The sequence below is a fragment of the Oryx dammah genome, unplaced genomic scaffold (assembly GCF_014754425.2).
Source record: "Oryx dammah isolate SB20612 unplaced genomic scaffold, SCBI_Odam_1.1 HiC_scaffold_26, whole genome shotgun sequence".
NCBI lineage: Eukaryota > Metazoa > Chordata > Mammalia > Artiodactyla > Bovidae > Oryx > Oryx dammah.
Genome location: NW_024070210.1, coordinates 41929341 through 41954442, shown reverse-complemented (window position 1 = coordinate 41954442; position 25102 = coordinate 41929341). Strand labels below are relative to the sequence as shown.

Here is a 25102-nt window from a genome sequence, read left to right as displayed (position 1 = left end):
CATTGATTGATTTTTCAAATGTTAAGCCAACCTTGCATTCCTGGGATAAATCCCATTTGGCAATTATGTATTAACCTTTTACTGAATTCAGTTTGCTAAAATTTTGTTTTCTTTTCTGTACTGTCCTATCACATTTTAGTAATAAGTGTAATGTTTCCCCTTCTTCTCTTTTCTAAGAGTTAGTGTAAAATTGGTATTTATTCTTCTTTACGTATTTGGTAGAATTCACCCAATGAAGCCATCTGGGTCTGGAAAGTTCTCTGTGGTCATATTTTTTTGTCAGATAAAAAAGGTCAATTTCTCTAATAGATACAGTGATCAAATGATCACTTTCTTCTTAAGTAAATTTTGTAGTTTTATGAGTTTTTATTTTATTCCTTTATATATTTTTGAGTGTTTTTTTCTCTGTGATGTGGTCTAGTTATTAATACTTAGAAATATTTTGGTCTATTTGAGGCTTTATTTTAAGCTTCATTAGGTGGAACCAGAGAAGTCTTTTGTTTAGCCCAACTTGCTTCCCCTGCTGAGACAGTTCTCTTCTTTAGTATTCTACTCCATGCTCTGTGTATTGCAGATTTCCCATCTGGCTGTCTGGAACATGAGCTTCCTCTGAGCCCCAGGCATTGTTCTGTCTGCTCCTTCCTGTGTTTTTTTTAAAACCAACCTCAGGCAAAAATTTTAGGATAACCTTCCGAAGAGCTCCAGAATGCTCTGTATGTGCTTCTGTCTCATCTGTGTTGTGCTGACCAGTGAATTTTAGCTTTCCCTGACCTACCTGAATGTTAAATTTTATTTTTCAAATCAGTTCTGTTTGGATTCCCACCACTTGCACTGTGGCCTGAAATTTCTTTTTTAGAGACAAAAACAGACAAGTGTTCCTTCTTTAGGTTTTCTTCTCTTGGCTGAGGGGCGGGGATTATTCTCCAGTGTTGCCTGTTGTCCAACACATGAAAATCATTGTTTTACATATTTTTTTCCAATTTTTTAGTTGTTGAAGAATGAGTAAAAGTGGTGAGAGTGGATATCCTTATCTTATTCCTGATCTAAGAGGAAATGCTTGCAGTTTTCCATCACTGAGAATGATGTTTGCTGTAGGTTTCCCATACATGTCCTTTATTATGTTGAATTATGTTCTCTCTATGCCCATTTCCTGGAGAGTTTTTATTATAAATAGGTATTGAATTTTGTCAAAAGCTTTTTCTGCATCTATTGAGGTGATCACGTGGCTTTTATTCTTCAGTTTGTTAACATGATGTATCACACTGATATACATATGTTGAAGAATCCTTTCATTCTTGGGGTAAATCACACTTGATCATGGTGTATGTTTCTTTTAATGTGTTGTTGGATTGGGTTTTCTCATATTTCGTTGAGGATTTTTGCATCTGTGTTCATCCGTGATGTTGGCCTGTAATTTTCTTTTTTGGCGACATCTTTGTCTGGTTTTGATATCAGAGTGATGGTGGCCTCATAGAAGGAGCTTGGGAGTGTTCCATCCTCTGCAATTTTGGGGAATAGTGTGAGAAGGATAGATGTTAACTCTTCGCGAACTCTTTGATAGAATTTGACTGTGAACCTATCTGGTCTTGGACTTTTATTTGTTGGAAATTTTGAAATCACAGTTTCCATTTAGTACCTGTGATTGATCCAGTCATCATTTCTGTTTCTTCCTGGTTCAGTCTTAAAAGATTGTATCTCTCAAGAATTCTAGGTTGTCCATTTTATTGGCATATAGCTGCTTGTAGTAGTCTCCTGATCATTTGTATTTCTGTGATGTCAGTTGTAACTTCTCCTTTTTCATTTCTAATTCTATGGATTTCAGTCCTCTCCCCATTTTTTTTCTTGATGAGAACCCTACTGGCTCCATGTTAGAAGGTTCAATTCCCCCTCCTTTTTCTGTCTGCTTTTAGTCTTTCCCTGGTATCTTCAAGTGGTTGTTGTTCAGTTGTTAAGTCATGTTTGACTCTGCAACCCCATAGACTGCAGGATGCCAGGCTTCTCTGTCCTTCACTATCTCCTGGAGTTTGCTCAAATTCATGTCCTTTGAGTCAGTGATGTTATCTAAGCATTTCATCCTCTGCAAGTGGTTAGTGCCCTTTGTTTAAACACTCTCAAGAATTCATAGCTTTTATCTATGGGAGAGTCAGACTGATATAAATTAAATGTTTTGTTTAAATACTGAGTTTATTTTTCAATTTAAATATCAAAAGTGTCAAATCACATTTTCCTATGAAACTATATACTGCTTCATTATCTTGTTATTTAGTCTAATAGAGGAGTCTAAACCAAACTATTTTTTCTTCCTTTATCTATCTTTAAATTTAAAATTCTTCCTTTATTTATCTTTAAATTTAAAAAATGTCATTAAAACATGTCTTGATAATTTTCATAAGCTTTCACAATGCCAAAATTTAATTAATATTCTTGGATCGCTCTAAGCTCTTTTGTAGACCTAGTAAAGATTTTAGCCAAATGTTTCCAGTAAGACATAGACAACTTATATGACTAAATTGAAGAGGGAGGGAAAGTGACACTGTTTCAGATATTTAAGGAAAAGTTTCATTTCACCATTGGAGACTATCCTCTGACATTAAGGAAATAAAATCTCCATAGAAAGGCCTCAGATTCTGTTTTCACATGGAATACTTTGACAGACTAAAGTTGCCTTCTTTTGCCTCATAAAAAAATGAAAATATGTAGGGATCAATTTTAAAAAGTAGGATAGACTTCTACAAGCTACTCATCTGGTATATGTTTTGTAAAGCAAGAACAGTTTTGTGTTAAGTGACTATTGAAAGGGCCCTGGAAGTGAGATTGAAAGCAAAAGTGTCCCTAGGGAAGATCATGGTTTTCAACATCATGTTTTATACTGTGGAGGTTATCATTCTACCAGGTGTCTCTAAAGTGACCTCTAGTAAGGGACATCTCTTTGGATTCCCCAATAAGCATCTCATTTCAGTGGCGCTTTGGTTTTCTAAGTAAGTTTCTGCCAGTGGGGATGTGGATCTATTGAGTACTACTCATGTATACTTTCCCATCATGTGCTAAAGTATACTTATTATTAAAAACACTTTAAAATTTGGTCCTATTTCATAGGATTCTATATCAGATTTTGTATTTAATTTCTGGTGCTCATGCAGATTTTCCTATTTGTATGTTTCGTAGTTATTTTACTTAGAGTTGAGAGATAGATCAAAGTGGTTATTCTTTTTAGATTTGCTTTTATTATTATATTTTATTTAACCATTTAGGAAAGTATAGAAAATACTTCCCACACATAACAAATATTTGCATTTTGCCATATTTGTTTTTCAAGCCTTTTATTTACAGATCTTTTGTACCATCCCTAAATCTGTCTCTCCCTCCCCAAAGGTAATGATTATATGGAAATTTGTGGGCATTCTTTCTTTCTGTAATATATAACATTGGTTTTTTTTACATTATTTTCATAATATGTATATAAAACTTTTATATTTCATTGTTTAATCATAGTCAACATTCAAAAATTTTAAATAATCAGCTGATATTGACCAATATTTCTGGCCACCAAGAGAATATAGTTATGTGGTCTCAGAGTTTATAGCGACCACTGAAAGTGTTTTCCTCTTATTAAGGGAAATACTGCTTATGAGCTTTTATCTCAATTACTTTTGTTCCAAGAATTGTTTATTTATATGTTATTTCATGATGTGTGTATGTGTGTTAGGCTGTCAGTCGGGTCAGGCTCTTTGCGACCCCATTAACTATGTCCACCAGACTCCTCTGTCCATGGAATTCTCCAGGCAAGAATACTACAATGGTTTGCCATTTCCTTCTCCAGGGTATTTCATGATAGTCCTAGTTTTCTCAGAAGTTATTATTTTGCAGTATCCATTTTATGCAATCTAAAATATAGAATTGCTCTAAGTGGTGTATTACCATGCTTTAAAGAGATTTTATCCTTTATTTTTAATGAAATCATTTTAAAAATTTGGAAAAACTTAAAATTTGTCTTTGTGCAAACACTCCTGATTTTTATGTTAATGGAAAATCTTTACAAAATGCTTCATCTATTTTATTTCCCTATAAATATTTGAAAAATACTTTTTATATTAGATTCTAAAAAAAATCATTTTCTGTTTCTGGATAAGGCATCTAAGTCTGGGATATTATGGCAGGTTAGAGGTTTAATTATGATTTATTTTCATATACTGATCAAAATTAAATTTTAATACTTTTTTTAACTTATGGAAATCTTCAATTTGAACTATGTACTTGATAAAATGTGTTAAATTATTAGAGCCTTGTTATTAATATTCTTATGTAATAGGTTGCTTTTATTATAAATTATAAAATGAGGAAACTGAAACATAAATTAAGTAACTTGCCAAGGTCAGATAAATGATAAATGATGGAATATGAATTCAGAAAGTGAAAGTGAAGGACAGGGAAGCCTGGCATGCTGCAGTCCATGAGGTTGCAAAGAGTGGGACATGACTTAGCGACTGAACAACAACATGAATTCAGATTCAGGAAATTCTGGCCTTAGAGCCTGAACTTTTTAACTACTTCACATACAGCCTCTCAGACATTTAATTTTACAAGCTTGTAAGTATATTAAGGCTTAAAATTTTCATCATAGGATAAGAGTTTTAACCTAGGAAAATTACCATAACCTTATTTCCTCTTTCATGACTAATGTGAATGACTGTTTAGATTCCTTCCTTAGATCAAATTTTAATAAGTGAGAAAGAAGGAGGAAAGCTGTTATTATATAAGTGTGCTCAGTCACTTCATTGGTATCTGACTCTTTGCGACCCTATGGATTATAGCTTGCCAGGTTCCTCTATCCATAGGATTCTCTTGGCAAAAATACTAGGGTGGGTTGTCATGCCCTCCTCCAGGGGATCTTCCTGACCCAGGGATTGAACTCAAAGAAGGATGGAGAAGACTGGGGAAGAAATCTCGCTTATTTCCTGACTATGTATATGGATACCTCTAGAAATAGTAAGCAGTCATTTGGAGAACTGGAAAACCCACACTGTGGGGCCAGAGTGGCCCAGAGGTACAGTGACAGCAAAGAATTAGAATTTCTAATCCGCTGAAGGGGCTTTTCATTATAGGGGACTGGAATGCAAAAGTAGGAAGTCAAGAAACACCTGGAGTAACAGGCAAATTTGGCCTTGGAATACAGAATGAAGTAGGGCAAAGACTAACAGAGTTTTGCCAAGAAAATGCACTGGTCATAGCAAACATCTTCTTCCAACAACACAAGAGAAGACTCTACACATGGACATCACCAGATGGTCAACACCAAAATCAGAATGATTATATTCTTTGCAGCCCAAGATGGAGAAGCTCCATACAGTCAACAAAAACAAGACCAGGAGCTGACAGTGATCAGATCATGAACTCCTTATTGCCAAATTCACACTTAAACTGAAGAAAGTAAGAAAAACCACTAGGCCATTCAGGTATAACCTAGATCAAATCCCTTATGATTGTACAGTGGAAGTGAGAAATAGATTTAAGGGACTAGATCTGATGGATAGAGTGCCTGATGAACTATGGACTGAGGTTCATGGCATTGTACAGGAAACAGGGATCAAGACCATCCCCATGGAAAAGAAATGCAAAAAAGCAAAATGGCTTTCTGGGGAGGCCTTACAAATAGCTGTGAAAAGAAGAGAACCGAAAAGCAAAGGAGAAAAGGAAAGATATAAGCATCTGAATGCAGAGTTCCAAAGAATAGCAAGAAGAGATAAGAAAGCCTTCTTCAGTGATCAATGCAAAGAAATAGAGGAAAACAACAGAATGGGAAAGACGAGAGATCTCTTCAAGAAAATTAGAGATACCAAGGGAACATTTCATGCAAAGATGGGCTTGATAAAGGACAGAAATGGTATGGACCTAACAGAAGCAGAAGATATTAAGAAGAGGTGGCAAGAATGCACAGAACTGTACAAAAAGGATCTTAACGACCCAGATAATCACAATGGTGTGATCACTCACCTAGAGCCAGACATCCTGGAATGTGAAGTCAAGTGGGCCTTAGAAAGTATCACTACGAACAAAGCTAGTGGAGGTGATGGAATTCCAGTTGAGCTATTTCAAATCCTGAAAGATGATGCTGTGAAAGTGCTGCACTCAATATGCCAGCAAGTTTGGAAAACTCAGCAGTGGCCACTGGACTGGAAGAGGTCAGTTTTCATTCCAATCTCAAAAAAAAGTAGTGCCAAAGAATGCTCAAACTACCACACAATTGCACTCATCTCACATGCTAGTAAAGTAATGCTCAAAATTCTCCAAGCCAGGCTTCAGCAATACGTGAACCGTGAACTTCCAGGTGTTCAAGCTGGTTTTAGAAAAGGCAGAGGAACCAGAGATCAAATTGCCAACATCTGCTGGATCAGCGAGAAAGCAAGACAGTTCCAGAAAAACATCTATTTCTGCTTTATTGACTATGCCAAAGCCTTTGACTGTGTGGATCACAATAAACTGTGGAAAATTCTGAAAGAGATGGGAATACCAGACCACCTGACGTGCCTCTTGAGAAACATGTATGCAGGTCAGGAAGCAACAGTTAGAACTGGACATGGAACAACAGACTGGTTCCAAATCGGAAAAGAAGTACGTCAAGGCTGTATATTTTCACCCTGCTTATTTAACTTATAGGCAGAGTACATCATGAGAAATGCTGGGCTGGAAGAAGCACAAGCTGGAATCAAGATTGCCAGGAGAAATATCAATAACGTCAGATATGCAGATGACACCATCCTTATGGCAGAAAGTGAAGAGGAACTAAAAAAGCCTCTTGATGAAAGTGAAAGTGGAGAGTGAAAACGTTGGCTTAAAGCTCAACATTCAGAAAACGAAGATCATGGCATCTGGTCCCATCACTTCATGGGAAATAGATGGGGAAACAGTGGAAACAGTGTCAGACTTTATTTTGGGGGGCTCTAAAATCAGTGCAGATGGTGACTGCAGCCATGAAATTAAAAGACGCTTACTCCTTGGAAGAAAAGCTATGACCAACCTAGATACCATGTTGAAGAGCAGAGACATTACTTTACCAACAAAGGTCCGTCTAGTCAAGGCTATGGTTTTTCCAGTAGTCATATATGGATGTGAGAGTTGGACTGTGAAGAAAGCTGAGCGCCGAAGAATTGATGCTTTTGAACTGTGGTGTTGGAGAAGACTCTTGAGAGTCCCTTGGACTGCAAGGAGATCCAACCAGTCCATTCTGAAGGAGATCGTCCCCGGGACTTCTTTGGAAGGAATGATGCTAAAGCTGAAACTCCAATACTTTGGCCATCTCATGCGAAGAGTTGACTCATTGGAAAAGACTCTGATGCTGGGAGGGATTGGGGGCAAGGAGGAGAAGGGGACGACAGAGAATGAGATGGCTGGATGGCATCACTGAGTTGATGGACATGAATCTGACTGAACTCCGGGAGTTGGTGATGGACAGGGAGGCCTGGCGTGCTGTGATTCATGGGGTTGCAAAGAGTCGGACACGACTGAGCGACTGAACTGAACTGAACTGAATCCTCTGAAAGAAACTGAGTCTCCAGTGGGGAAGCACAGGTCTATTACACACCACTGCTTTTTGTACAGGAACTAAAAGGGCAATTGTAGCACTTTTGCATAAAGTGCTCTTATTTTTCTATAAGTAATTTTTCCTGTAGACCTGCTTAAACTGTAACTACTAGGAACTCTGGGGTGGAAGCTTGTTCAAATCTTTGTTTTTATTTGAACTTTGACCCTCATATTTCTTTAAAAACTTAAAGCTCTCCTACGAGATGTTGCATTAGTAGTGGTTAATGAGTCCCTCTCCTGCACATACTGATTCAGTGATCCATTCTATAAAACTTCGCAGTCAATAGAATTAATAGAATAAAAGAGGAATAGAGATGCACTCATAGAAGTCTTGGTTTAGAAGTTACCTATATGACCTCAATCACATAACATTAGTAAGAGCAAACCATGGCTACACTAGGTATAAGAGGAGCTGTCAAAAATTCTGGTTGAAAAGTGATACCTAGTAATAGATATATACTATGGAATGGGGAGCACACATTTTGCAGGGCACGGAAGTGTCTCTGCTACAAGAATTAAAGAATAGTGTATTAATCTTTATATATGGGTGCTTCTGTCATGGCCAATAATAAAATTTGAACTTTCAAACAATACCAGACCACCTGACCTGCCTCTTGAGAAACCTGTATGCAGGTCAGGAAGCAACAGTTAGAACTGGACATGGAACAACAGACTGGTTCCAAATAGGAAAAGGAGTACATCAAGGCTGTATTATTGTCACCCTGCTTATTTAACTTATATGCAGAGTACATCATGAGACATGCTGGGCTGGATAAAGCACAAGCTGGAATCAAGATTGGTGGGAGAAATATCAATAACCTCAGATATGCAGATGACACCACCCTTATGGGAGAAAGTGAAGAGGAACTAACGAGCCTCTTGATGAAAGTGAAAGAGGAGAGTGAAAAAGTTGGCTTAAAACTCAACATTGAAAAAACTAAGGTCATAGTATCCAGTCCCATCGCTTCATGGCAAAGAGATGGGGAAACAGTGGAAACAGTGACAGACTTTATTTTTCTGGGCTCCAAAATCACTGCAGATGGTGACTGCAGCCATTAAATTAAAACACGCTTACTCCTTGGAAGGAGTTTTGACCAACCTAGACAGCATATTATTAAAGCAGAGACATTACTTTGCCAAAAAAGTCTGTCTAGCCAAGGCATGGTTTTTCCAGTAGTCATGTATGGATGTGGCAGTTGGACTATAAAGAAAGCCAAAGAAATGATGCTTTTGAACTGTGGTGTTGGAGAAGACTCTTGAGAGTCCCTTGGACTGCAAGGAGATCCAACCAGTCCATCCTAAAGGAAATCAGTCCTGAATATTCATTGGAAGGACTGATGCTGAAGCTGAAACTCCAATACTTGGCCACCTGATGTAAAGAGCTGACTCACTTGAAAAGACCTTGATGCTAGGTAAGACTGAAGGTGGGAAGAAAAGGGGATGACAGAGGATGAGATGGTTGGAGGGCATCACTGACTTAATGGACGTGCTGCTGCTACTGCTGCTAAGTCGCTTCAGTCGTGTCCGACTCTGTGCGACCCCAGAGACAGCAGCCCACCAGCCTCTCCCGTCCCTGGGATTCTCCAAGCAAGAACACTGGAGTGGGTTGCGTGAATTTGAGTAAACTCTGGGAGTTGGTGATGGACAGGGAGGCCTGGTGTGCTGCAGTCCTTGGGGTCACAAAGAATCAGACACAACTGAGCGACTGAACTGTGCTGATCTTGTCATGGCCAATAATAAAATTTGAACTTTCAAACAAAAATTCTGAAGAACTTGCATCCACTACCATGATCTTGACAGTTTCCCAGTCCTTGACTGGGATGGTGATATTAATGAATGTGATTTTTTTACTGTAAAGAAATGTGTCAATATTTAGAATATGTGCATTACTCACTGAACCAATATTTTTCAAATGACTAATGCATTGTATTTTTAAAAATCATATATGTATTTTTAAAAGTATGACAGATCAATAGATTTTAATATAACAGTACACAAAGCACAGTTATATTTTCAGAATCTACATTGCAACCCACCATTAAGAAACTAGAACTGTCAAGTTTGGGTATAGTATTCAATCAAAGAAAATCACAGCTATTAAAATACTTTTCTTTTTTGACTATTTGTGTGATACTGGGTTTTATTAGTATGCTTCAATATGTAAATACATGCTTCAAAAATCTGTCTGAAAAATGCAAAAGTAGATATTGGAATCCAGCTGTCTTCTACTAAGACTACTAAGACTAGTCTTCTACTAGGGATCTTTTAAATAGGAAACAGTGTAACTCTTCTCAAAATTTTTCTTGATAAATTTTGAGTTATCTTTTTCAAAAATGATGCAATTTATGTTAATATGAAATCAGTTTATTAGTTTTAATGAAATAATAAATACATGTTTAAGATTTATGTTTTAATTTACAATATAGGAAATACTAATAGATATAAAAACCTATATAAATAAAAATACCTAATTGTCTTTATTCTTAAGAGTATAAAGTGGCCCTGAGCCCAAAATTTTGAGGACCGCTGTCCTACAGGAAATCATTGCAAAGGGGCCTGGCCCATGGCATCTTGGAGTTACCATATTCTGCTTATAGTTTTGTAGTTTCTGTGTTGCTTATCCGTAAGCTGTACTCAGTCATAACTGTGGAGAATTCTCTAAACATAAGACTCAGATAATTTATTTACTAAGGACATAAGCATGTGTCAATTTGGAGACTTTTCTACAGTTTCTAATGTTTCCTCTATTCTGATGTATTTAACTCGCACATAAAAGACTTAGAGCACTTTTAAAGACTTAGAGCAAAAGGCTTGAATGTCCTTGAGCATGTCATATAACCCCTCTCAGCCTTATTTTTTCAACCTGAATAATTGAGATGATTGAAATAGATTATTTGTAGTTCCCTTTTCTAAGATTTTATTACTCTATGCCTCCTATCTAGGAACACTGAATGAACTCCAGAGTGTTTGGTCAGATGTTGAGGTGGAATCAGCAGGAGAAACTGGTGGCATAGATGTATTATTCTGGAAGTCTTTACCCTCATTTTCCCTCAATAGTTCTGTGTGTGTGTGTGCTTCTTTGTGCTGGAGGAATGCTAAGGCAGGTCAAGAGCAGATCCAGGGTAACACATGAGTATATACATTTTGTGCATATGTATGACTTTCAAGGAATACAATAATCTGTGCTCCATGGATGCTGCTGTCTCAAAATTGCTTCTTCTAATCCAAAACATAATTTCTTCTTCTTGACATTTAAGATGCTTATTGTCCTTTGGGATTAACTTTTCTCCAGAATTTTAAACTAAAAGCACTTTCTGTTTTTCTTTTTAATGAGATATACAGACAGCAGATAGTTAAAATTTGCCTTCTAAACAAAATGGCATATCTCCCTTTTTAGGACTGGAATGTAAGCAGTTGTAGGATTTCAGTATCTGGAAGGACTCAGCATTTACAAGCCAGCTCCCCTTTACCAGTATACTGTTAGATTATTTACAAGATCAAAGTTTTAATGTTCATTTTTCTTATTGTGGTACAACACCATATAACCTTTTAAACTCAGATGAAGATCATTCTTGAAAAACAAATTTTACACCTTCCCCTTAATCTTTAAGCTAAAATTTTCCTCTTTATCTAGTCTTTAAGGTTAAAATATTATCATGTTTTATGATTTTTAAATAGACTATGGTTTAAACCACAAGCAATAAAAATATTCTTATATTCAGTTAACACATAACTTTTAAGACCTATGTGCACATTACTGTACTTAGTGCTATGGGGAGGTAAAAAAATTTTTTTTAAGTTATTCATATACAAGCACTAGTTGATATTTAGCAAATGACATGTTCCAAAAATGGTTAAAGTAATCGCCAGATTGAGTCGATACTTGAACTTTAACTTGCACCTTGGTCATTTTGCTACCTCTTCACTGTGAGCAATGCTTAGGAACAATTAAAAATAAAAAAAAAAAAAACCTTTAAAACATAATAATAAGATAACCCTCTGAGAATTAAGCCAGTAAAATCTCAACATTGTTCTCTTCAATATACATCATTGAAAGAAAACCAAGAAATTTGCATGGCTAAAGTGTGCAAAATCCCCAAGACACTAATAAGAAGGCCAGAGATATAAACTCCCAAAGTGGTATTAATTTTAATAAGTTGTATTGTTGTACTATTATTGGTTACTTTTATACTATGTGGAGAAAGACTATGTGAACAAAAGTGGGGTAAATGACATGTAACATAGAATAGACATATCCCAAATAGCCAGAAACTAGTAATGATTTTTACAGAACTATCCAAATTTGATTGTTGTGAATTAGATTTCATAATAACTTGAATAATATATCTTTTAAAATCCTTTAGCTTTACTTTGCTGGGATGTAACTTTCTGGTTACTAATTAAGATAATTGTCCACAGTCTGCCATTGGGTGACTTGCAAATGCCTCCCCCAGGTACATTGGTCTGTAGATTGATAGCAGTGGTCAGAGGTACTAGATAACATAAAAAAGCATCAGGTTCTTATTGTCTTATTACATGCGTTAACATGTTCCAGTGAGTGATATGGAAATATCAAGCTAAGGAGAAGTGAATAACTTGAATTTGAATACTTCTGAGAGATTGTCACTAGGTTGAACAGCAAAGTCATGTCTTGCTGTTTTTATTGAAGTACAGTTGATTCACATTGTTATATTAGTTTCAGGTGTACAATAGAATGATTCAACATTTTTCTATGTTATGCTCCATCTAAGTTTATTATAAAATATTGGCTGTGCATTGCATCCTGTATCTTGTTTATTTTATACCTATTATCTTTTGCCTCTTATTCCCATTCACCTATCTTGCCTCTATCTCCACCCATTGCCCCACCGGTAACCACTAGTTTACTCTCTGTGAATCAGTTTTATTATATTCATTCATATGTTCTACTTTTTAGATTCCTTATCCATTCATTTGTTGATAGACACTTAGGTTGCTTCCATATTATGGCTATTGTAAATAGTGCTGCTGTGAACATTAGGGAGCATTAATCTTTTCAAATTAGTGGTTTTGTTTCTTGGGATCTATATCCAGGAGTGGAATTTCTGGATCATATGGTAGTTCTAGATTTAATTTTTGAGGAACCTCCATATTCTTTTCCATAGTGGCTATACTAATTTACACCCCCACCAACAGTGTACAAGAGTTCCTTTACTCCACATCCTTGGCAAAATTTATTGTTTGTTGTCTCTCTGATGATAGTCATTTTGACAAGTTGAATGTAATATCTCATTGTGGTTTTGATTTGCATTTCTCTGAGGTTTAATGATGTTGAACATCTTTTCATGTGCCTGTTGGCTATCTATATGGCTTCTTTAGAAAAATTTCTATTCAGGTCTTCTGCCCATTTTTTAATCAGGTGGTTTTTTGACAGTGAGTTATATGAGCTCCTTATATATTTTGCTTATTAACTTTTAGCAGGCAAATCTTTTCCCATGGAGTACGTTGTCTTTTTGTTTTGTTATTGATGTCATTTGCTGTGTAAAATCTTTTCGTTTAATTAGGTCTATTCATTTGTTTTTGGTTTTATTTCAATTTTGAACAGAAGCTCAGATTTGGCCATTGGGGTTAAAATGGAAGAAGGACATCAGAGTGGAGATGTCTAGTAAGCAGCTACATTCAAGAGTCTGGAGCTATGGAGAAGAACTAGAACAGGACTAAAGTCATTGCATGGACGGTTTGGGAAAGAGGGAGGAGAGAAGAAGGAGGTAGCACCTAGGGGATATTCAAAGTATAAATGGTAGAAAAGAAGTCCACAAAGAAGGAAGAGATGGTACTGATGAACCTATTTGACTTTTGAGAGTCCCTTGGACTGCAAGGAGATCAAACCAGTCAATCCTAAAGGAAATCAATCCTGAATACTCATTGGAAGGACCGAGGTTGAAGCCCCAATACTTTGGCCACCTGATGCTAAAAGCCAACTCATTGGAAAAGATCCTGATGCTGGGAAAGATTGAAGGCAGGAGGAGAAGGGGACAACAGAGGATAAGATGCTTGGATGGCATCAGTGACTTAATGGACATGAGTTTGAGCAAGTTCAGGGAGTTGGTGAAAGACAGGGAAGCCTGGCATGCTGCAGTCCATAGGTTCGCAAAGAGTCAGACATGACTGAGTGAGTGAACAACAACAAATTTTATCAAATACATTTTCTACTCCTCTCTCTCTTCTCTTTCTGGGACCCCTATAATGTGAATGCTAGTACACTTGATGTTGTCCAGAGCTCTTAAGCTATTCTCATTTTTGAAATTTGTTTTTCTTCTTGCTATTCTGATTGTGTGATTTCCATTATTCTAATCTTCCAGATAGTTCATGCGTTCTTCTATATCACCTGTCAGCTGGTTTTTAGTCACTAAGTCACTTCTGCCTCTTTTTTTAGACCCTATGGACTATAGCCTGCCAGGCTTCTCTGTCCTTGGGATTTCCCAGGCAAGAGTACTGGAGTCACTGCCATTTTCTTCTCCAGGGGATCTCCTGACCCTGGGGTCAAACCCACATCTCTTGCATTGGCAGGTTGATTCTTTACCACTGAGACACAAGGAAGCCACCTAATCTGCTGTTAATTCCCTGTAATGTATTTTTCATTTCAGTTATTGTATTCTTCAGCTCTGACTGGTTCTTTTTGGTATTTTCTAGTTATTTCTTAAAATTATCATGGTGTTCACCTATTCTTTTCTCAAATTCAAATAATTTTCTTACTATTATTGCTTTGAATTCTTTATCAAGTAAATTGTTTATCTCTGTTTCATTAGCATTTTGGGGGGGTGTGGTTCTTATTCTTTTGTTTGAAAAAATATTCTTCTGATTCTCATTTTGTTTAAATTTCTGTCTCTGTGAAATTAGGTTAAACAGTTACCTATCTTGATCTTAATGGTGAGTACTCGTGTGGGAAAATCCCTATTCAGTCTTCTTATGGCCAGTGGCTTTCATGGGTGGCTGTACCTGAAGTGATCAAGGGCCAAATTTTTCCCTGGGGTGTGTTAGCAGCCACCACCTTGATGCAAGGTAAGGCTAGAGCTGAAGGGGCTGGAGCGAAAGCCAAGTGCAACCTGACACCTCTCCTTTGCTCGGTGGCCATCACCATTCTCTCGCGATAAGGTCCAATATGTTGGTGCAGGAGCCCTGAGAGAGGGGTTTCTCCAGGATTTCTCCTCCAAGTGGCTGGGACCTGAGGCCTTGGGGTTGCACGTCTGTGCTGGTTTCCCTTTTCCTCAGTGTCCTTGCTTTGGTTAGAGGTTGAGTCAGGCCAGAAGGGTTGGTGCCACACTGCTGAGCTGGCTCACCCTGTGCGGGCAGGAACATGCTGAAGGGTGTTCATTATTTCTTCCCTGGATCTAGTCTCACTGCCTTCTGTGTGAGCAGGGATGTACTCTCTGGCAGTGGCATTCTTTTCCCTGGAGCTACCCTCATTCCCTCCCAAGTGTGTGCACCGGGTTCCTGCTGGCATGCTGGCAGTGGTTGCCAGCACTCCTTCAGGTGGGACTCAAATGCAGTCACACTTCAGCTAGGACTTGAACCCACAGTCTTTGATTTAGAATAAGACTCAAACCCAATTGGACCTCAGTTGGGACTCAAACCCAAAATATTTTAACCGAAACCATGTCACCCATTTCAGCATTTAATGAACCTCAGGTTCTTTATATCTCGGCACATATGGTATTCAGTAAGAGGCTAAGTGATAGCAAGAGGTTGCAGGAAAATGGGGCATGAGAAGGTGGTCAGGTCCTGGGTGAGGCCCTGAGATTGGCTGTCCAGTAGAGATCTTGGGCTCCATGAAGGAAAGAATTCAAGAGCAAGCCATAGTAAAGTGAAAGCAGATAGACATTTCATAGACAGAATACAGTTTATCTCAGAAGGTGAGAGCAGTCCTGGGAACAACACACTCCACAGATAGAGTGTAGGTCTTCTCAGGTTAAAGAGTCCCCAAAATATGGGGTGGTTAGTTTGCATGAGCTGGATAATTTCCTAGACTAATGAGTGGAAGAATTATTCCTACTACTGGGGGGAAGGGGCAGGGATTTCTAGGAATTGGGCCACTGCTCACTTTTTACCCTTTTATGATCAGCCTGGGAACTGTCATGGCATCTGTGGGTGTGTTATTTAGCATGCTAATGTATTGCAGTGAGCATATAATAAGACTCAAGTTCTACTGGAAGTCAAATTTTCTGCCATCTTGGGCCTAAGGTGTTCTAACCAGTTTATGTAGTATCCTGAATGGCTATGGTTGTGCCCTGCCCCTTCCCTCCTGTCTCAAAACCCCTCACTCCTCAGGAAGAATCCCTGGGCCTGTTACATAGCCCCTTGTCTTTTGTACCCTCTACTAGGGATGCAAGTCCTGACCAGATCACTTCTCCTCCCTTCCTACAAGATTCTGTGTGAATCTTTCTTCACAGCTTTGGTTGTGGAAGAGCCATCCTGCAAGTTCCCAGTGAGAATCATTCTATATGTAGTTGTAGTTTTTATATTTCCATGAGGGGAGGTGAGTCCAGCATCCTAGTACTCTGTCATCTTGAACCCACCCCACGAAGGTACATTTTTCTTCATTTACAACAACTACATTTATATACTGCTTAAATAATTGGAACAACACTTTGTAATGAGGTGTGCTTATTATTCTGTCACTGAATTAGAATTGGTTTATCCATTCATTCAGTGAATATTTGCTGACTGTTCACTCTGTGTCAGATACTATTAAAGGTGCTTGGGATATGTAAGTGAAAAAAATAAATAGGATCCTTCTTTAAAAAATTATGGACTAGTGAGGAAGGAAAGACAATGGAATAAACACGGTGGACTAAACTATAAGGTTTATGGTGAACAGTGAGAAGATTGGACAGATAAGGAAACCAATTGCTTGACAGCTTTGGATGTTATTTTAAAGAATTTAAACACAATATGCTGCTGCTGCTGCTGCTGCTAAGTCACTTCAGTCATGTCCGACTCTGTGCAGCCCCATAGACGGCAGCCCACCAGGCTCCTCTGTCCCTGGGATTTTCCAGGCAAGAACGATAGAGTGGGTTGCCATTTCCTTCTCCAATGCATAAAAGTGAAAAGTGAGAGTAAAGTCTCTCAGTCGTGTCCAACTCTTAGCGCCCACATGGACTGCAACCCACCAGGCTCCTCTGTCCGTAGGATTTTCCAGGCAAGAGTACTGGAAAACCCAATATGCAATGAGCAGCTAATGTGGATTCTTTAACTGACAACAGACATCATCAAAGTGTATTTTAGGGAGATTATGTGAATAGGTAGTATCGGGAAATAGATGGGGAAACAGTGGAAACAGTGTCAGACTTTATTTTTTGGGGGCTCCAAAATCACTGCAGATGGTGACTGCAGCCATGAAATTAAAAGACGCTTACTCCTTGGAAGAAAAGTTATGACCAACCTAGATAGTATATTCAAAAGCAGAGACATTACTTTGCCTACTAAGGTCCGTCTAGTCAAGGCTATGGTTTTTCCAGTGGTCATGTATGGATGTGAGAGTTGGACTATGAAGAAGGCTGAGCACCGAAGAATTGATGCTTTTGAACTGTGGTGTTGGAGAAGACTCTTGAGAGTCCCTTGGACTGCAAGGAGATCCAACCAGTCCATTCTGAAGATCAGCCTTGGGACTTCTTTGGAAGGAATGATGCTAAAGCTGAAACTCCAGTACTTTAACCACCTCATGCAAAGAGTTGACTCATTGGAAAAGACTCTGATGCTGGGAGGGATTGGGGGCAGGAGGAGAAGGGGACGACAGAGGATGAGATGGCTGGATGGCATCACTAATTCGATGGACGTGAGTCTGAGTGAACTCTGGGAGTTGGTGATGGACAGGGAGGCCTGGCATGCTGTGATTCATGGGGTTGCAAAGAGTCGAACACGACTGAGCGACTGAACTGAACTGAACTGAACTGAGGCCCTAGAGAAGCCTGTCTCTATGGCAATGACCTTAAAATCATTGTTTATGACACTTGTGTTAGGCAGCCTTTAAGATGGCCTCCAATAATTCTTGCTTTCTAGTTTGTCTACCTTTGTTAATTCTTTCCCCTTGAATACAGGCAGAAGTGATGGAACAGTACTGAAGATTAGGCTATGAAATACTGTGGCTTCCATTTGGGGCACTCTTTCTCTCTTATTCTTTCTAATTCCTTGCTCTGTGGGAAACAAACTGCCATGTGGCAAATGGAGCTTTGGCAAGGTTTATGTCATTAAGAAGTGGTATCTCAAACCCACAACTAGTGAGGACATAATGGCCAACACCTTGATTGTAGCCTTACAAAAGATTCTAGCTAGGGACACCTAGCTAAACCTTGCCCAGGTTGCTGACCACATTAGCTATGAGATAATTAAAATCATTTTTAAATCATTAAGTTTTAAAGTCTTAAGGCAATTTAAGCCATTAAGTTTTAGGACAATTTGTTATATAACAATAGATAATTAATACGTGGCTGACTGGATATGTCAAGAAAAAGGCCTTCAATCTTCAAGATAAATGTTATTATTCATCTCATATTTCAGTTATTAGAATACAAGCTCTATTTATATGAAAATTAAATAAATTTTTATCATTTCATAAATTCAATTTGAGGATTTGGAAATTGGAACCATATAATAACCAGGAAGTAAAAGGAAACTGAAATGTTTCTCAGGTGAGAGTAAATACAGGAGTTATTGGAAAGAGACTAGGACTTTCTCTGTTGCTTCCCATCAAGTCTTCTCAACTCAAGAAAAAGTATATTTTCTAGACAAGCCACTCAAAGTTAGAGGATGAGTGGAAAAATATGTAGGAGGAATATTACCTTCATTGAAAGCAGCAGCTTTGCTGAATAAATATAGGAGTGGAATAAAAAGTAGTTGGGGGAGGGGCCATAGAGGGGTAGGACATTGAGATACAAACTGTTTTGTCTAAAATAAGCTACAAGGCAGGGAATATAGCCAATATAATAACTATAAGTGGAGGATAATCTTCAAAAACTATGAATCACTGTATTGAACACCTGTAACTTACATAATGTGTATCAACTATACTTCAATTAAAAAATTAAATTTAAAAAAAGGAATAACCTGGCAACAGTGCTGAAATGGCTAGACATGAAGATTTTATGAACTATATCATATTAAGATATGAATTAAGAACTCAAACCAGACAGACCAATTAATAGGTGTTCTCTAAAAACTCTGTTTTAAGGCAGTTGTAGAAATGTTCAAAGCTGATAATCATTTGGTGCCCACAAGTTAGTCATGGTGACCTGAGTCTATTCTAATAGAGTAGTGGTATATTCTGACTGACAGGTAACCACTCGTTGTTGTTGCTGTTCCGTTGCCCAGTCATGTCCAACTCTTTGCAACCCCTTAGATTGCAGCATGCCAGGAATCCTGTCCCCCACCATCTCCCAGAGTTTGCCCAAGTTCGTGTTCATTGCATTGGTGATGCTGTCCAGCCATCTCATCCTCTGATGCCCTCTTCCCCTCTGCCCTCAATCTTTCCCAGCATCAGGGACTTTTCCAGTGATTGATCTGTTCGAATCAGATAACTGAAATACTGGAGCTTCAGCTTCAGCATCAGCCCTTCCAGTGAATATTCAGGGTTTATCTTCCTTAAGATTGACTGGTTTGATCTCCTTGCTCTTCAAGGGACTTTCAGGAGTATTCTCCAGCACCACAGTTCAAAGGCATCAATTCTTTGGCATTCTGCCTTCTTTACAGTCCAGCTCTCACAACTGTATGTGACCACTGAGAAGACCATAGACTTGACTATATGGACCTTTGTTGGCAGAGTAATGCCTCTGCTTTTCAACACACTGTCTATGTTTGTCATAGCTTTCCTGCTAAGAAGCAATTATCTTCTGATTGCATGGCTGCAGTTACCATATGCAGTGATTTTGTAGCTGAAGAAGAGGAAATCTGTCACTGCTTTCACCTTTTCCCATTTATTTGACACGCAGTGATGGGGCCAGATGCCATGATCTTAGTTTTTTTTAGTATTTAGTCTTAAGTTGGAGAAGGCAATGGCAACCCACTCCAGTACTCTTGCCTGGAAAATCCCGTGGGCAGAGGAGCCTGGTAGGCTGCAGTCCATGGGGTTGTGAAGAGTTGGACACAACTGAGTGACTTCACTTTAATTTTCATGCATTGGAAAAGGAAATGGCAACCCACTCCAGTGTTCTTGCCTGGAGAATCCCAGGGATGGTGGAGCCTGGTGGGCTGCCATCTATGGGGTTGCACAGAGTCGGACATGACTGAAGCGACTTAGCAGCAGCAGCAGTCTTAAGTTGACTCTTTCACTCTACTCCTTCACCCTCATCAAGAGGCTTATTAGGACAGGGTGCTCAGGGCTGGTGCACTCACACGACCCAGAGGGATGGGATGGGGAAGGAGGTGGGAGGGGGGTTCAGGATGGGGAACACATGTAAACCCATGGCTAATTCATGTCAATGTATGGCAAAAACCACTACAATATTGTATAGTAATTAGACTCCAATTAAAATAAATTACTTTAATTTAAAAAAAGAAAAAAAAAGAGGCTCATTAGTTCTTTGCTTTCTGCCATTAGTGTGGTATCATCTGCATTTCTGAGATTGTTGATGTTTCTCCCACATCTTGATTCCAGCTTGTAATTCATCCAGCCCAGCATTTCTCATGATGTACTCAGCCTATAGGTTAAACAAACAGTGTGACAGCAGACAGTCCTGTCGTACTCCTTTCTCAATCTTGAACCAGTGAATTGTTCCATATACGGTTCTAACTGTTGCTTCTTGGCCCACAAACAGGTTTCTCAGGAGACAGGTAAGATGGTCTGGTATTCCTGTCTCTCTAAGAGCTTTCCACAGCTTGTCATGATCCACACAGTCAAAGGCCTTAGCATAGTCAATGAAACAGGGATAGACATTTTTCTAAAATTCCCTTGCTTTCTCTGTAATCCAGCAAATGTTGGCAATTTGATCTCTAGTTCCTTTTCCTTTTCTAAACCCAGATTGGACATTTGAAATTTCTTGGTTCACATAATGCTGAAACCTAGCATGCAAGATTTTAAGCATGACCTTACTAGCATGTGAGATGGATGCAGTTGTGTGATAGATAGCATCTTCTTTGGTAGTAGGTAGCATCTACTACCCTTCTTGGGAATTGGAGAAGGCAATGGCAATCCACTCCAGTATTCTTGCCTGGAAAATCCTATGGATGGAGGACGCTGATAGTCTATAGTCCATGGGGTCGCAAAGAGTTGACACAACTGAGCTACTTCATTTTTTCACTTTTTTTCTTGGAAATTGGGATGAGGATTGACCTTTTGCAGTCCTTTGGCCACTGTTGGGTCTTCCAGATTTGCTGACATGATGAATGCAAAACCTTGATGGCATCAACCACTCATACTGGTCCTTAAATGTTTTTAATGTCACTGTACTTCATAGTAAACTTTTATAATAGATAAAGTTTTGGTTTTCTTTAACCAAGTGTCATCTGTGTGTAAAGTTGAACTGTGTGAAGTACAGGCTCTCTTGTGTCTTATTCATGCCTAGGTATATGGCAGTAGCATAGTAGTGCAAATGAAGCCACATGATAAAACTTATACATCTTTCTGATATCTCACTTTTTTCCACTTGTGTGAATTTTATATTAAAGCAGACATAAGTGTATTATGGAATAAAATGTAAAAATCACATGAGTTTTAAGAAAGATTTTCAAGAAATTTTGTGTCTTTGGTGGGATACCTTTTCATTATTCCTTAGACTCATTCTCTACCTCTACTATGATTGGTGTTTCAGTAGGAAATTTGAGAGGAATTGATTTAGGGTATTTGTGGTCACAGAATTGCCTTTAGTACAGCCAGTTCCAGGCTTCCCAGGTGGCTCAGTAGTTAAAGAATCTGCCTGCAATGCAGGAAATGCACGAGATACAGGTTTGATCCCTGAGTTGGAAAGATCCTCTGGAGGTGGGCATGGCAACCCACTCCAGTATTCTTGCCTGGAAAATCCCATGGACAGAAGAACCTAATGGGCTTAAGTCCACAGGGTAGCAAAGAATTGGACACCACTAAAGCAACTGACGCACGCACAGCCAGTTCCATAGGCCAACTCTGTGTTCTTTAAGAACCAGAAGGGGCAAACACCAAGAGATGGAAACCAAGAATTGATATCCAGCATCCTTTCTTTTCTGTCATTAAGTTGAACTTTCGCCAGCTCAAAGCCTGATAATTTATATTATAGCATTTTTATGTAAAAATATTTTAGTTCACTAACTATATCGAAAATATATTTTTTATTCTTTTGTTAACTATTCAGTTTTTTTCCTTCCTAATTCTTGAAAACCAATGTATTTAACCAGCTTTCTCTTTCAAAGAATATTTAGAAAAGATTACTCTGTTTATCTGGCTAATTTGCACAATGCTCTCCATTTGTAAATAAAGAGGTGCATGTAAGAATTGAATAGGAATCAGAATTGGAAATTTCATTCTTTTCCTCCTTTTGATTCAAATCATCACAGTATAGACTAATTATTATATATCAAGTGAATTGCCCAAACATGGCACATTTGCATGTAAATGTAAAGGTTATATTTCTATAGGAATACTTTTTTTAAAAGGCTATTAACTAATAATTGTTATCATCTAAGAGCAAGAAGCTGAGTGAGCTCAACTCTTGTGGCAGCTCTGAACCTAACCTGCTGTGTTATTTGGGATCTATTAAAATACAATCTCAATTCCCTGGTCTACAAATGAATAGTAAGGACTAAGATTCCTTGCAGTTGTAAGACTCTTGAATTCTAAGTGTATGTAATTAGTACCAATTTTATTTTCTAAAACTTGCACATTAAGTATAAATAAAGGGGGGAGGATAAAGAATTGTTAAGTGTTTCTAGAAACACTACTGGAGCAGATTTACTGCTAAATATTGATTAATTCAGTCTTGCTTTATAATTTGTTCATCAGTATAACTCTAGTCAGAGTATTTGATCCTAATATAGCTCATAGCTTATATACATACACACTATTTCTGTTTAAATTTCCATATAACCATGTTTCACCCTAACTTTTTTTTTAACTTCTGTTTTTATTTTTATTTTTATTTTTTTATTCTTTTTTTTTTTTAATTTATTTATTTTACGCTTGGGGCTGGTACGCGGGGATGACCCAGAGAGATGTTGTGGGGAGGGGGGGTGGGAGGGGGGTTCAGGTTTGGGAATGCATGTTCACCCTAACTTTTTAAAATTAGTTAAAATTAGTTTCATTATGAATTTGCTTTGATATTAAACATTTGAGTGAATTGATATAAAAAATTGATTATGGGTAGAGACACTCTGCTAGGCAGTAAGGAAAACAAATAATGAGAAACATCGATTCTTTTCTTCTCTTGATATGTTCCCAAGACACCGGGCACAGAAGCCTGATCTAGGAACCTAGGTTAGCAAGGCCCTGGAGTCAAATAATAAAGAGTATTAGGCATGGCATTTCCCTAGAGTATACCTGAGGACAGGCAATCCTTCATAGCTTCCTACAGCCTCATCATGTAGGCGAGCCACAAGAAAATCAAATGAATCTGTTATTTCTGTTGACCTAGCCTTTTTCATGTAACTCTTACCTATACATGTATTATGAGATATTTGTATGAAATAAAGGGACTTAAATGACAAATAGTTTGAAATCAAAACCACCATTGTTAGCATATCACCAGTTAACTTAGATAAATGTTGGCCTTCTATTGAACAATAAAGTACTATGAAGATCTTCTAATGGAAGTATTATGAACTAGAAATTTATCTTTCCAATAAGTCCATCATATATAGCCTGACCTCAAGCCTTGATTACTATTCAGAGTCTCAAATCCCTAACTATAGACTCCACTTCAGACATTGTGTCTTCCCCATTCAATAAGAAAGCAACTTTCCATACTGGCATATTTTAAATGGCAGAGATTTCTAGAGATTAGAAAAACTACTAACTTAAGTATGCATATTTTAAAAGTATTTTACTTTTCTTCTCATGAACTTAAACAAAGCTTAACTTTTAAATCCTGTAGCTCCTTTTATCTGCAGTGATTTTACTTATAAGATCCAATTTAGTTGACAAGAATATGTCGCAAAACATATTTCACATTTTTGTATTGTTCCCTTTGAGACGTCTATTGTAAGAAATGCTGCAGGCTGTCATTTTTGTCTGCCATCCAGGATTTGCTGGCCTGACTGCTGTGTACTAGACTTGATGTTGGTCACAAGGGGGAGGGGGACTTGCAGTGGAGCCAGACGGTTTTGTTATTGCTTTAGAATTAAAAGCATATGAAACAGATACAGCTTATTAAGGTTGTTTTTTTTTTATAAATAACATAAACTTAAATAACAAAACAGTAAAGTTCAAATACAACTTAAAATAGAGTTTAATGCTGTAACCAGAGGAGAAAAGCACGATTATTTGCGGGAAGAACATTATTAAAAGCCATATTCCCGAATATGAATTATACAAAAGATAGATTATGTTACTTCAAAAAAACATAAAAGATTTTTGAATTTTACTTTTAGGGATTATAAATGTTATTTTGTGGTGAGTGAGATGAAATACAGTATTATCATCATTATTGCTATTTTATATACAAGATTTTTTAAAACATCCTGTAAGCAATACCCTTTCAATTGGAGCAGCATTACGAATTTTGTTCTTGTTAATTGGTACGTACAAGCATGTTCTAATTCTATACTTTTATAAAACTACCGCTTTGACTCATTTCCATGATGGAATTTTTGAGAATACTTGTTTCTTTTCTAATTAGAGTGGTTCATAATTTTTCACTAGAACGTATTCAAATACTGCTCATCTTCCATAGTTAGTGTTGGCTTGATTATCTGACAGATCATTCCAGCAGCCTTTAGGTCTGACACATCTTATTATTATTATAACATCTGCATTATTATTATTATAGCAGCCATTTTATAAGCAGATAGGAATATTTAAATAATCATTATCAGATAATCAAATCTAACATACTCTTAAGGGTAAATTAACTTAAGAAAAAACATTACCATTACTAACATCATGATTGTACAACCAGTTTTACAACTTTTTACAACTTTTAGTTACTAAATCTGATTTTTGTGTATATTTTTTTCAAATCTTTCTTTAATGCAGTCTCTTAAAATAAACATAAATGCGCAAGTCCAGCTTGATCAGTTTTTCAGTAGTTTTCCAGCCTTTCTTGGTTAGTTTTAAAAAGAGAAAAAAAAAGATAAAAAAAGAAAACAGTCCACTTAAAGAAATCTCCCTGCTGGAACTGGTTTCTTATATGCCATCTATGATTAGGTTATTGCCATAGGAAGAAAGTGGGCTGTTTTTTGTTCTTTCTTCGTTTTTTTCCCTCTTACTGGAACCCCCTTTTGATTTAAGGCAACAAACATTTCTCCTCCACTGTGTGTCCATTTAGCTGATGCATATGTGTTGTAATGATTTTCCAGAATTAATTCTTTGAAGTTGCAGTCTTCGTTACATTCTTTCTACAATGAAGAACAACAAACAACATTATCC

At 37.6% G+C, this 25102-nt stretch overlaps 2 protein-coding genes across 2 annotated transcripts in view; one reads left to right on the top strand and one right to left on the bottom strand.

Moving 5' to 3' along the window:
* Positions 1 to 25102, top strand: part of FAM227B (family with sequence similarity 227 member B) — a 226116-nt gene that overhangs the window by 60706 nt on the left and 140308 nt on the right. The window lies entirely within an intron of this gene.
* The window catches only part of FGF7 (fibroblast growth factor 7), a 67875-nt gene continuing 66651 nt past the window's right edge, over positions 23879 to 25102 (bottom strand). Inside the window, exon 4 of the mRNA XM_040226488.1 lies at positions 23879 to 25071. Coding sequence (XP_040082422.1) covers positions 24877 to 25071 — 195 coding nt within the window. The 3' untranslated portion in view covers positions 23879 to 24876. The remainder of the gene's footprint in view (positions 25072 to 25102) is intronic.